Source organism: Heterocephalus glaber, unplaced genomic scaffold (genome assembly GCF_053883595.1).
Source record: "Heterocephalus glaber isolate CG9 unplaced genomic scaffold, H.glaber_assembly_v1.0 deba00001743, whole genome shotgun sequence".
Classification (NCBI taxonomy): domain Eukaryota; kingdom Metazoa; phylum Chordata; class Mammalia; order Rodentia; family Bathyergidae; genus Heterocephalus; species Heterocephalus glaber.
The window spans coordinates 394,312-406,958 of record NW_028258449.1 but is presented as its reverse complement, the minus strand read 5'-3'; the positions used below and the strand labels follow the sequence as shown (position 1 = coordinate 406,958).

General features: G+C 55.6%; 1 protein-coding gene across 2 annotated transcripts in view; it reads left to right on the top strand.

The window, feature by feature from the left end:
* The window catches only part of LOC101710340 (aldehyde oxidase 2-like), a 49,732-nt gene extending 38,021 nt beyond the window's left edge, over positions 1-11,711 (top strand). For both annotated transcript variants that reach the window (XM_087200376.1, XM_013068106.3), the window contains 5 exons: positions 1,732-1,797; positions 1,874-2,074; positions 3,717-3,884; positions 9,173-9,247; positions 10,641-11,711. In XM_087200376.1, coding sequence (XP_087056502.1) covers positions 1,732-1,797; positions 1,874-2,074; positions 3,717-3,884; positions 9,173-9,226 — 489 coding nt within the window. In that variant the 3' untranslated portion in view covers positions 9,227-9,247; positions 10,641-11,711. The remainder of the gene's footprint in view (positions 1-1,731; positions 1,798-1,873; positions 2,075-3,716; positions 3,885-9,172; positions 9,248-10,640) is intronic.
* Positions 11,712-12,647: the final 936 nt, after the last annotated feature.

Below are 12,647 nucleotides of genomic sequence, written 5' to 3'. Positions count from 1 at the left end.
CTTCAGACAACAAAGCCAGTCTTCAAAGCCTTACCCAGAGGAGCATTTTACACCCAGCAAAAGCCAGGCTCCCTAACCTCAGGGCTGGGCATTTAGCAAATATCCGGAGCTGTGCACTGCAGTGGACCAGGGCTTCTCCAGCCACTGACCCTGAGGCACAGTGGAGGGGCAGGATGTCGGGAACATGGTTCTGTGTTCGCTGTGCAACAGAGCCCCCAAGGAACGGCCCCCGGGCAGGGAGTCACAATCACCAAGGGTGAGGACTTGCACCATGAGGGAAGAGGCCTCCAGTGTCCCAGAGCCTCTGGGACAGGAAAGTTCCAGAAGTCTTGACTAGAACCTAGCGAAACCCAAGCGCATGAATTGTTGAAAGTTCTCGACACACCTGAACCCTACTCACATTATTCCCACACCACCTGGGGCCACTTGCCCAAAGCAGCCATGGTCCATTTGTGCGGCGTGGACTGGCTTTGCCAACACACAAATCATGTCAGTGTCTGTCATCGCCTGTGTTAACCTCTCCACCAGCGCAGTCCACGGAGGATGTTTCTAAGCAGTGTGGGCAACAGAGCACCTGCCTCCCTCAGCGCATCCTGAGACACAGCGACGCTACATCTCTGCTTCAGGGCAGAGCAGTGTTCGGCAGCACACTCCTGTGAACAAAGACCACTGCCAATTGCTTTAAAGCTGTGTTTCCCCGTGGTTGGCTTGTGGTGGCACGAAGTTCCAGCCCCGTGCCCACGGAGGCCCGCTGCAACGGAAACCTCTGTCTGTAGGGATCAGCTCGGCCCGGACTGCCACCCCAACAGGCCTGGTACCAGATATAGCAAACAAATCACAGGCCACCCTCACAAGCCTGAATTTCAAGTAAACAACCAATAATTTTCTGGTATGGACAAGACCCGTGCAGAATTTGGAGAACGAATATTGTATACGTCAGTTCCTCCTGGGGGCCTCAGATAAATAAATACCTACAAAATAAAACTGCATGAGGACCTCACAGGTCCCATGGTGCCCTAGAAGTTAAGATTTGGTCTTCCTGTGCCCCCAGTTCACACTCAGTTAAAGTTCGGTCATTTCAGAATCTCTTTGATCCCTTGAAATAACTTCTTTGAAGAGTCAGAACTCCGGGGAGGCCACGCTGAGGCTGGAGGTCAGCGCACAGAAGGCTCGCCTCCCCAGAGTGCAGCAGCCAGCGCAGAGCAGAGCAGGCCCAGGGAGGAGCAGGCGAAGCCATCCACACTGGCCTCCTCCACCGGCCCAGGTGGACAAGGCCAGTCCAGTGGGGGCTGGGCCTGACGTGGCTGGACGTCGCCGTTAGGAGGCCAAGCCCTGGGCCTGGGCAGAAGGTGGATGTGAAGACGCGTGAGGCGCACACGGCTCCTCACACGGCCACACACCCTGGAGCACACACCCATGCCCAGCACAAGGCCTTGCCAGCGATGGCCAAGATGAGATCTCACACACCCCCAGCTCTGCGCGGGCCACACGTGTCCTCGGGAATCTGCCGGCCGCCAGGGCCCCACACACTCGGCCTGCTGGACAGGCTCCAGACCCTCTCAGGCCAGGTGGACCTCAGGCCACGCCAGCCCGGGGTTCCTGCCGGAGGCGCTCGGTGTGAGGCCTGGACAGTCTGGAGCAGGGGCCAGCCCGAGGGGCTCTGGGAGGGGGTGACCCGGAGCAGCAGCGCCCCCCCTGGTGCTCACGGGGCGCCCACCTGTGTTTCGGCAGAAACTCAGGACAGACATCGTCATGGACACCGGCTGCAGCCTGAACCCAGCCATCGACATTGGCCAGGTGGGTTCCGGGCTCCAGCGACGCACGCTGAGGGCGGGGGCGGGACAGGGCGCTTCACAGCTCAGAATCGCCCCAGGTGGAAGGCGCGTTCCTCCAGGGCGCCGGCCTCTACACCTCGGAGGAGCTGCACTACTCCCCGGAGGGCGCCCTGCTGTCCCGAGGGCCAGGGCCACATGAGTACAAGGTCCCCACTGTGGCCGACGTCCCGGAGGAGCTTAACGTCACCCTGCTGCCGTCGGCACCAGAACGGACCCAGCTCTCCATCTACTCGTCCAAGGTGAGTCCCACACCTGCTTCCATATAGCACAGCCAGGTGGGCAGCACGCCGAAGAAAATCACAAGGAAATGCTAACTGCATCGAGGCCACAGTGCGAGGGGAGCTCACCAGGAGCAGCAGCTTCAGAAAGATAAGTGAGCGCCGCAGGGACCAGGGCAAGCCCTCCACCAAACCTTCTTTCCCTGGAAACCAAGTCTTCAGAAAGCTTGCCTTCCCGAGAGAATAACATTTTGACCCGGGGGGCTGAGGCAGGAGGGTACACAGTGAGTTCAAGGACAGCCTGGACTTAGCGAGACCCTGTCTCAAAAAACCAAAACCAGAAGCAGACTCAGGGTTAAATGGGATGGAAAGTGTGTTGCCGACCGCTCAGCCAGCAGGGGGCAACAGTGTGGACCGAAGTCTAGGCTGCGCCCTCCCCACCCGAGGCCCTAGATTGGTGGCAGCGTGGCGGGCTGTTTGTCATCATCGAGAGCTCTAAAAGGTTCGCCGTCACTGCCCTGGGTGAACCCCTCACTTCGAGGGACACGGTTCTGAGTGAACTCAGTGCCATGTCGGTCACTGGGCGTGGGAGATGCTACTTCTGGCAGAGCCCAGCCTTCCCCACGCAGGGCCCCAGTCAGGGCTCAAGGGCCGAAACTGAAAACTAAGGTGAAGGTCGCGGTTGTTTGCACTGCTGTGTGCAGGTTGCCAGAGCTGAAATTTAAATGGGATGCAAAGTTTTCCTGAAACTCCTGGGAGGCTTCTTGCTAGGAGAGGCAGCTGGGCTCCGGCAGGGGTCTCAGGGTCTGCGAGGCTCGAGGTCGAGCGGGAGCCGAGGGCAGTGCGCACCAGGCCCGCCCCATCCCCGTGGAGGGGAGGAGGGTCAGGCGGTGGGACTGAACTGGAGGTGAAGGGCTCGAGTCCTGGGGTGCTGCCCAGCCCCTGCCTGCCCCGGCCTCAGGAGGCTCCCGAGGCAGCCGGGCTCTGACTGACCTCACCGCCTGGACCCACGGGGCCTCCGCTCAGGTGTGGCAAGGCAGTGCCCACCGCCCAGCGTTTTCTTTCCTGAAATTTTACAGTGAAATACAAATTCCTAAAGTCCCCGGGCCATTGGATGACCTATAATTTGGACTTTGCTCCCAGAGGGCAGAAGCAGAAGATGCTGACCCCTTCCTTCAGCAGGGACACAGGCGACGTCGCCTTCGTCCCCTCCCCTCCTCAGGGTCCTGCGGCTCCCACACCGCTCATGTGCACAGTGACTTGTGCCTTGCAGCCCAGCCGCCTGCAAACCATCCCAAGAGAAGACACTGCCTCGTGGCCCTGAGTCAGATGAGGCTCTGCTCCCCAGCCTGCACTGCTGCAAGTTCTGCACTCCACACACACCCACACACGCACGCACGCGCGCGCACACACCCACACACACACCCCACACACACACACACCCCTATCCTGTCCAGCAGACGTGAGACGCAACCCAGCCAGGGTGTAACACCTGAGACGCTCTGGCAATGCTGGCACTGTAACAGCACTCAGGCTATCCTGTAGTCAGTCAGCAAACACATGTGCACCGCTGCAGGGGCCGAGGATGCACGGGAGGGCTGGACGGCAGCTCTCGCAGCGCGCCCTCAGGGCAGCTCCTCTGAAACCGCCGTGCCTCCTGCAGGGCCTCGGCGAGTCCGGGATGTTCCTGGGGTCGTCCGTGTTCTTTGCCATCAGCGACGCAGTGGCGGCAGCGCACAGGGACAGGGGCCTCGTTGAGGACTTCACAGTGAGGAGCCCAGCCACGCCAGAACGCGTGCGCATGGCCTGCGAGGATCGCTTCACAGAGATGGTAAGGAGTCGCTGTTCGCTCCCTGTAAGATGTCTCTACTTCCAGTCTGTGGACCTCAGTAAATGCCTGCCCCATCGGATCACAACCAATGCACCCACCTGTGCGCTGCAGCCCTAACTTTCAAAACAGCCTTTCCCTGTGTGTCGCTTAGTCAGCCCCAGTGACTCGTCAGGGTGACCTGGCCCCTTCAAAGGCTGGCAGCCGCGTGGACCAGGGCTATCATCCCAGGTGCCCAGAGCTGAGGCTGGAGGGTCACAGGTCAAGGGCAGCCCCAGCCTTGGAGTGAGACCCTGTCTGCCTCCACAGAGCAGAAAGGGCCAGGGGAGTGAGCGTGAGAGCGCTGGCCAGAGTGCAGGCCCCTCGGCCTAGCGCCGGGACACACCCTGGCTGCCTCCCCAGCACGCTCAGCACCAGCCCTTCACGCGCCCTGTCCATTCCACCCCTGCCCAACCCTTGAGGCGGAGCGTGTTCCCCACTCCCACCCCAAGTCACTTGTTCACCCCACAGACGCCCTCTGTCCCCTGGGTCAGAGCAGACCCCTAAGAACACCCAACACGGCTGGGTGGCAGCGCAGACTGTGTCCCTCCAGGGCCCACGCTGACATGCAGAGACACGCACACATGCAGAGATGCACGCACGCACACACACGCAGCACACGGTTTCAGGTGGTGTCCAATGAGATAGATGCAGAAGCAGGTCTGCGGTGCGACCACAGGCCCTGTGACAGCGCTGGAGGAGCAACACCCAGAGCCTCCAGGGCCCAGGGGACAGGAGGGGCCCAGAAGGAGAGTGGGGGGTGCTGCAGCTTCCCGGGGAGGTCGGAGAGCTTGGGCCAGACAGCACTCAGCAGTGGCCTCTGGGGCTCGCTTTGGCTTTCTGATGGGAAAAGCTTGTGGCTGAGCAGTGTGACTCCTGCTCTCCCTGAGGACAGAGACAGTGTGACTGACCGGGCCCTCATCACCTCACGGCCATCTGCCCCTGCCACCTGCCTCCTCCTTGGGGCTCCCCACACCACCTGCCTCCCACACTCAGCTTCCCTGGGGCGGCACACACCCATCTCACCAAAGCACCTCGAAAGGACTCTGAGCCCCTAGAGCAGCGGTGCTTTAAATGCATTTGGTCGAGCTACTTCATGGTTTTGAAGCGGAAATGCATGATTCCGGCTGGGGTGCGGAGCTGCGTTAGATGGCTTCCCTGGCATATCAAGGCCCTGGGTTCGTCCCAGCACTGCAAAAAGGAAAAAGAGATATGCGATTAACATGCACTGTACTCTGTTCAAAAAGTTTCTTTAGGAATTTAAATACCCTTTGCTCTTCTTGGCCTTTGAATGCTATTGCCAAAGCATGATTTGTTCTGAGGAGAAGAAGGTCGGGAATTTGCCTGTGAGAACAGGCCCTGGAAGGCTCCAAACGGCCTCTGTTGATGACCTCCTCCATGCTGTAAGGTGAATAACTGCCTTCCTGGGCCTGTGTCCTGCACAGAAATGAGGGCAAAGCACTCAGTACTTTTCCCTCGGAATTTCTCTCCATGGGAAAGTCCCGCATCAACATGAGTCACTCTGTAAATGTCAGAGCCAAAGTGCAAACTTGCATCGCCCCCGTCTGACCTCCCTCCACCCTGCCTGGCTAGGTGGACAGGAGTTTCCACATGACATCAAGGTGACCTGCTGAGGCCGGGCAAAAACAACTTTTATAACTAGAAGCCTTGTTTTCATGGGTAAATAGGCTTCAACAAAAAGCAGGCATTGGTAAGAAGTGTGGGGAATTTTTATTCTTAAAAAAAAAATCCATTTGACGAGCATTTGTACATCCAAACTTACTGCTCACACTGCGTGTGGCCTGCTTGCCTGAGCTGGAGCTGAGCTGTCCAGGGTGACTCGCCCGGCTTCCAGGGAGACCTGGTGGTGTGGTGGTGTCTGCTCCAAACTCAGGGGGAAGCCCAGCTCCCGAATGGGGCCAGAAAAGCCCTTCTCTGTAGTTTCCTTTTTGATGATGGGAGGAAACTGTTTTCCTTGGAAAATGTGTCTTGCACAGTCATTTAAATTCCACAAGAATTGGGCCAGGGATTTAGCTCAGTGGTTCCACTGCCTGCCTTGAAAGCACAAGGTCCTGAGTTCGATCCCCGGCCCAGTACCAAAAAAAAAATTCCATAAGAATCAAGTAAATTTCCCTTAAAGACATAGAGAAAGACAAATAACACTTGCAAATCCAGACTTCTCACAGCAGTAATTTCATTTTTAAAAATACGTAAGATTCAGAGACATGAAGGATTTCACAGCCTTAAAACTTGGAAAAATGCTGCCTAGGAGACTCCAGTGACAGGACAGATGAAAACAAACAAAACTTTTGCCTTGTCGTCACCAGGGCCCTGACTGATGCGGGGCCTGAGCTTTGTCCCCAGCATCCGGCAGGCGTCCACTTGGTGTCCACCTGGAGGGCGGGGTCCGCTGGCCTCACCGCACATGGGCAGCACTGCTCCTGTCCGTGCTGGGCAGCCTGGTCCCTGCAGCACTGGGCCTTCCTCTTTGCAGGCCAGCCCTCCCTGCCGTGGCCTTGCCCAGCTCAGCAGCCTCCTGTGCCCTGAAGCACCCGCTCCCACCCCGTTTCCACCTGCTCCGCATTCCTGGGGGCACAGCCTTGCAGCTTTAGCCAGGAGGAGGCGCGAGCTCCTCACCAGCTGCAGGTGGCCCAGTGGGAGGCCTCCTTCACCCCACAGCCTCACAGTTTGTCCTGCGGGACCTCGCCGTCCCCTGAGGCTCCTCTGCCGACATGCACAGGCGCACTCGGCCCGGCTGCTCAGCTCAGACCCAAGCGTGACAGGGCAGGGCCTGCAACACGGGCCTCTGAGGTGGGCAGGCAGAGCACATGTGACCCATGCAGCACCCCAGGGAGTCTTGGGGCTCCCTGCACTTTCCTGGACACATATGCACACGTGTGTGCCCTGCCCTCTCAGACACGTGTGTGCCCTGCCTCCCTCCCTGGCCCCCCAGCAGGAGGAAGGGAGCCGGGCCCTTGCGTGCAGGCCCGCCAGCCCCGGGTGCTCCATGCTGGGGTCCTCCTGGGGTTCTCTTGGCCCTGGGTCAGCGAGCCCCTGCCCTTCTGCCAGCCCGGGAGGGGTTGGTGGAGGAGAGAACTGGTTGGGCCTCCTGAGGGAAGGGGCCAGGCTGGCTGAAGGGCGGAAGAGGGTGTGGAAAGTGACAGGGAGGTGCTGGACACTGCCTGGTCAGGGTGCGTTCGAATCTCCACCCTCCCTCCATGGTTTGTTAGCTTCTCTGCCTCTGTGTCTTTCTCTAAAGTGGGTGGCATTTGGGGGAGTGGAGAGAATACTGTAATTAGTCACTTCACAGGGTTGTCAGGCGAGTGTGAGATGTGTGGAAGCACACAGCTGTCACTCGTGATCCCCGAGGGTCCGTGTTGACAGTGATGATGGTGATGTGCTGATGGAGTTGGGAGCCCTAGACCACCCTCAGACTCAGAACTCACTGGAAGGCCTCGGAGCCAGAGAAGCTGAGGCAAACAGCCTCGATGAGTTCCAGTGAAAGCAGGGGAGAAAAGCAGGGGCCAGCTGGGGTGCTTCCCGGGAGCTGCAGGCCTCTGGCACACACAGGTTTGGAGACCTCGCCTCACCAGCCCTTCACAAGCCCTGACAGGGTGAGGAGGCTGACAACCGTGCTGATGGCACCTAGCAATGACACTGGCCAGGCAACTGGACACAGGGCGCGGGGATTAGTGCAGTGTAAGCTCATCTTTAGCTGGAAATAAAGACGCACCCCTGTCGTCCCAGCAGTCAGGAGGCTGAGGCAGGAGAATCACAAGTTCCAGCTCAGCCTGGGCAATTTAGCAACTTAGCAACATCCTGTCTCAAAATTTAAAACAATAAAATAAAAAGAGTTGCCAGGCCGAGGATTTAGCTCGGCGGCACAGCACCTGCCCAGCAAGCGGGAGGTCCTGAGTTCGATCCCAGGTGCCAAGAAAGAAAAAGAAAAGGAGTCAGCAGTGTAGCCCAGTGCAGATGCCCTGGTTCAGTTCCCAGTAACCCAGAAGGAGGAGAAAGAGGAGCAGCAGCAGGGAGGAGCTTGAGGAGAGTAGAATTGGCCTCATGGTCCACAGGAAGTGTTGCACTAACCACCGCTATCAAAAGGCGAGGACACAGAAGCCAGGGGAGTAAAGTTGCCTCTGGGCAGGAGAGGAGGAGCCAGGAGGAAGTGAGGAGACCAGGGCAGTGCGGGCGTGGACTGCTGAGACCTAGGAAGAAAGCGGTGTCCTGGGCCAAAGGGCGGGCAACTGGGTCACACCCAGTTTCGGAGGACGGCGCGGCTCGCCCTGCCCTGCGCCGTGAGCTAAGCTGACTGACTCCAGTGGCCAGACAGACTGGGGAGGTATCCAGCAGGGCTGGGCGGGTCCCGAGCCAGTGTCTGAGAGAGGTTTTTGTTTCGCTTACGGTGCTAAGGGTAAAACAAGGGCCGTGACCTCCCCTGCCGAGCTAGCCGGACTTTCTGTATTTTGTGAGATGAATGTGAGTAGAAAAACTGCTCTTTGGCACCTTCACAGTTGTCCATCCCTGGGGAAGTGGGGTGCAGCTCAGGGGCAGAGCACGAGCTTAGCATATGCCGGCTGGACCGATCCCAGCATCCAGAGGAGCAGGAAAAAATCTTCATAAGAAAGTTCAGCTCTTCAAAACACCACCATAGGGGGGCCCAGAGGTGTGCTCTGCTTTGAGGCCAAACCTCAGGAGAGACTTCCCGGCAGAGACAGCTCTCAGGACTACAGGGACGAAAGAGAGGAGTCGGATCCTCAGGCTGTGTCCGAGGCCAGTGGGGAGACCACTGCTTTAACAGGCAGGTGGTGAGCACCACACTGGGGCGCAGCCGCCGTGTGCGAGATGCCTTCAGCCCCCAGATATAGGCATAGGATTTATAACACTTTCTGCGTACAGTTCTCTTTGGGACTCATCCCAGGAAACAAGGAGGACAGACAGCCAAGCAAGCCATGGTAGACTGAGAGCCTGGTGCCCCACCTCCACGCTCCTAAGATTGTCACTTGAAAGCATGACAGAGGGCCGGGATGTAGCTCAGCGGCACAGCGCCTACCTGGCACGCGTGAGGCCCTGAGTTTCATTCCCATACAAAAAAAAAAAAGACATGACCGAGCCTGAGTCCCGGGAACCAGCAAAACCCTGCTTCCTCTCATCAGAATTTTTAATGTAAAGATCTGCCACACCTTCCCTGGTGAAGTGCTGCAACCGTGTCGTGCCGTACGTACCAGGTGCTTACTGCGCTTTCCTTCCAGATCCCGAGAGAGACCCCTGGAACAGCAAAACCTTGGTGTATCCCTATCTCATAGCCCTCCGTCGTCTCCTGAGAGGTGAGCTCCCCATGAGCTAAGCGATAATCACACACAGGGCAGACGCAGCAGCAATGCCGGCTGCGCAGTTCCCAAGCTGTCTCTCGGCGCCTCAACCGCACAGGGCCTCTCACTCAACCTCACAAATCCTCTAACATGAAGTGTGCAGGGCTTTGCTGATGACCGTCGGAGGTCAGGGTGTTGTTGCCAATGTTGCAGTTCTTCTCCTTAAGACAAGATAAAATATGAGGGCTGAGGCCGGGGATGTAGCTCAGTGGTGCTGCCGCCTGCCTCGAAAGTGCAAGGTCCTGAGTTCAATCCCCAGTACCAAAAAAAAAAAAAAACCCAAAAAATGAGGGCTGAGCCAGGCCTGGTGGCACACACCAGCGTATTTTTGTAAATAGAAATTTAAAGACACACGTGCAAGGAGTGTAGGGCGGATTACCCAGTCTCTCTGCTCTTTCCCAGTATTCCAGTCAATGTGACGAGATAGCACACACTCTCTGACTCCTGCGTAAAACAAGGTGTGTGAAGGACAGAGCCTTGTGCCACACATGGAACTCAGTGAAAGGTGGTTACAGGTGGACACACACCTGCCAAACACCAAATTTTAATAAATAGCTGGGCTATGTGGTACACACCTGTTAATCCCAGCATTCAAGAAGCAGAGGCAGGAGAATCCCCACTAGTTTGAGGCCAGCCTGGGCTACACAGTGAATTCAAGGCCAGGCTGCACTACACAGCAGGACCCTATCTCAAAAACAAATTTAATAAGTTATATACCCCACAAATGAGCTGGGAAGTCATTTTTGTGCAAACATTAAAAATAAAGCCCATCCGCACTTTGCAAGATGAATTTTTAAAATGAAAAACAAAACTAACCCTCTTACCATTTACAATCATTTCTTGTGTCAGAATTTTTTTCAGGTTGTGTCACCACAGCAAATTTCCTATGTGAATGTCATTCCTAGTACATAACTGTCATCTCTTACCTGCAGTTTCAAATTTTCATGCTCCACAGTAGCATAATCACTCATATATAAATATTGCCCTTATAAAAATAAATGTATCCCACGTTGAAATCCTGTACATAGGTTTGAGTCTCCCAAAACATTTTAATCCTCCACTAAAAATCTTTAAAAACTTTTGACCTCTTCCAGCTTCCCTTTTTTTTTTGGTACGGGGATCGAACTCCGGACCTTGCACTTGCAAAGCAAGCAGCGGAACCACTGAGCTAAATCCCCGGCCCCAGCTTCCCATTTTATAAGTGAACAGAGCCCAAGAACAAATACGCAGCTCCCCAATGTACTCATGGCTTACCAGTCTGACCTCCAGCTGAGTCTCCTTCCCAAGCATACAACTGAAGGCTTGGTACACGGTGTTTAGCTATTCTCTTTTCTGTTCTTTTTTCCAGGTGAAAAGATGACTTCTTAATCATAACTCCAAGCTGATATTCTTATACTATTGTGGGGCGGGAGGTACACAATTTAGAAACATGATTCAAGCCTAATTACATTAAAAAAATGAATCATTATTTACAAATCACTTCAACTCCTCAGCCCAGAGGTCAGAAAGGACTGCAGGAGTTTAATGATTTGTTTCTGAAAGGATCATGGAAAAGCTGCAGTAAAGGCCCATTCCTCCTCTGTGTCCTGCCGACCCAATAGACGCGTCTCGCAGCTGTGATCGCTGGTGATGATGGTGATCACAGTACCGGGGGACTCCCCTGGTGGTGTCCTCAGGGCACCACTATTCTCGACCCCAGGGCGAGCCAGGCTTCTGACAGCACAGGAGTGTGGTTTCCGCCTGTAGATTCACCATTCCACTGGTCCCATTCCTTCAGGATTTGGAAGGGAAAAACTGCAAAACATTTTGGTTTTGTGTTTGGTTTCATTGGTGAGAAACATCTGATCTGGTGCCAGCACTTCAGAAATGCTGCCTGCCTCCCTGTCCGTACACTGAATTGGGCGAGGAGCAAATGAATCTCGGATCACGGTCACACTTCGGTTTACAGCAGGCAGGGAGCTTTGAGTGGTGCCGAGCTCACTGGCCTCACCGTGCTAAGCTCTGAGTTCAATTCCTAGCACCTCAGAAATAAAAATACAAGCATTCAAAGAGAAAGCATGCCGACCCATGGAGTTCCAATGGGTTTTAGGAACTCTCTGGAAGAATCAGCAGATAAACACTGAGCAGAGTCATGAGGAAAACGGCAGAATCCACAGCTCAGGTCCCCACCTGGCAGACCTGATGGGGAGGCTGCAGCCTCCTTCGAATGGAGGGACAGGCACTGTTGGCCAAGGGTCCTCCTGCCGCATGGGGCTCCACTAGGCCCAGGAGCCCAAGCGAGAGAGCAGCACCAAGGAAGGAGATTGGACCAGGGGGTCACAGGCAGAGCGGGGACTCCGTGGGAGTGGAGGGGGTGAAATAAGCTGAAAGTAAAGCGATTTTAAAAGCTCTTTTTGCAAATAAAGCCTTGATCATGTAATCTAATAAAATGTGAGACATTTGTTTTATCATTTTAAATAATAGTACAGGTGGTTTGTATTTTTGAGATATTTGGTGCAGCCAGGCGTGGTGGCTCATGGCTATAATCCCAGCCCTCAGGAGGCTGAGGCAGGAGGATCACTGCGAGTCAAGGCCAGCCTGGATTTCATAGCGAGACCTTATCTCAAAAAACCAAAAATAAAAAGAAGGCTATTTGATGCATCGTGGGTGAGGGTGGCTACTGGGCATCTATATTCTTTGCAGTGGGTCAGGACTGCCAAGCACTAAAACCAGAGAGATCTGAGTACAAACTACTCCTGTGGGTTGTGCACTGCGGTCTGGACGGCATGGGCAGTAATAAAGTACTTCTTCAAAAAGGCACCCTGAAGCCACGTTAGAAACCATTTCTGTGGGCTCACTAGCATCGTTAGAAGATGAAGTTTAGCTGAGGATTTAGCTCAGCAGCATAGTGCCTGCCTGGCAAGCACGAGGTCCTGAGTTCGATCCTTGGTACCAAAAAAAAAAGATGAAGTTTACTAGATTTTTTTGAAAACATTGACCCCCATTCAAAAGTACTTAAAAAAAACCCCAATGAGCCTAGAGCTATGGGCTGAGTGTGCCTGGCCCCTAACTCGCACTGAAACCTGACGGTGCAGGGCGAGGGTGAGGACTTGGGAGGCAGCTCTGCTCAGGAATGGGCTGGGCCCTACAGGCGCCCCAGGAGCCTGTGGGTCCCACCAGCGTGGAGGCACTGCAATCCCCATGAAGGAGCCTTGCCAGACACCACGTGCTGGCAACGTAGCCTAGAGTCTCCAGCACCCCACCCACCCCAACCCCGAGCAGGGAGCACTAAACTGCCATTTCAAACCCTACTCATGGTGTTTGCCATCTGCCCCAGCTCACAGTGCAGGGAGAGCAGCTGCCCTTCAGAGACGCT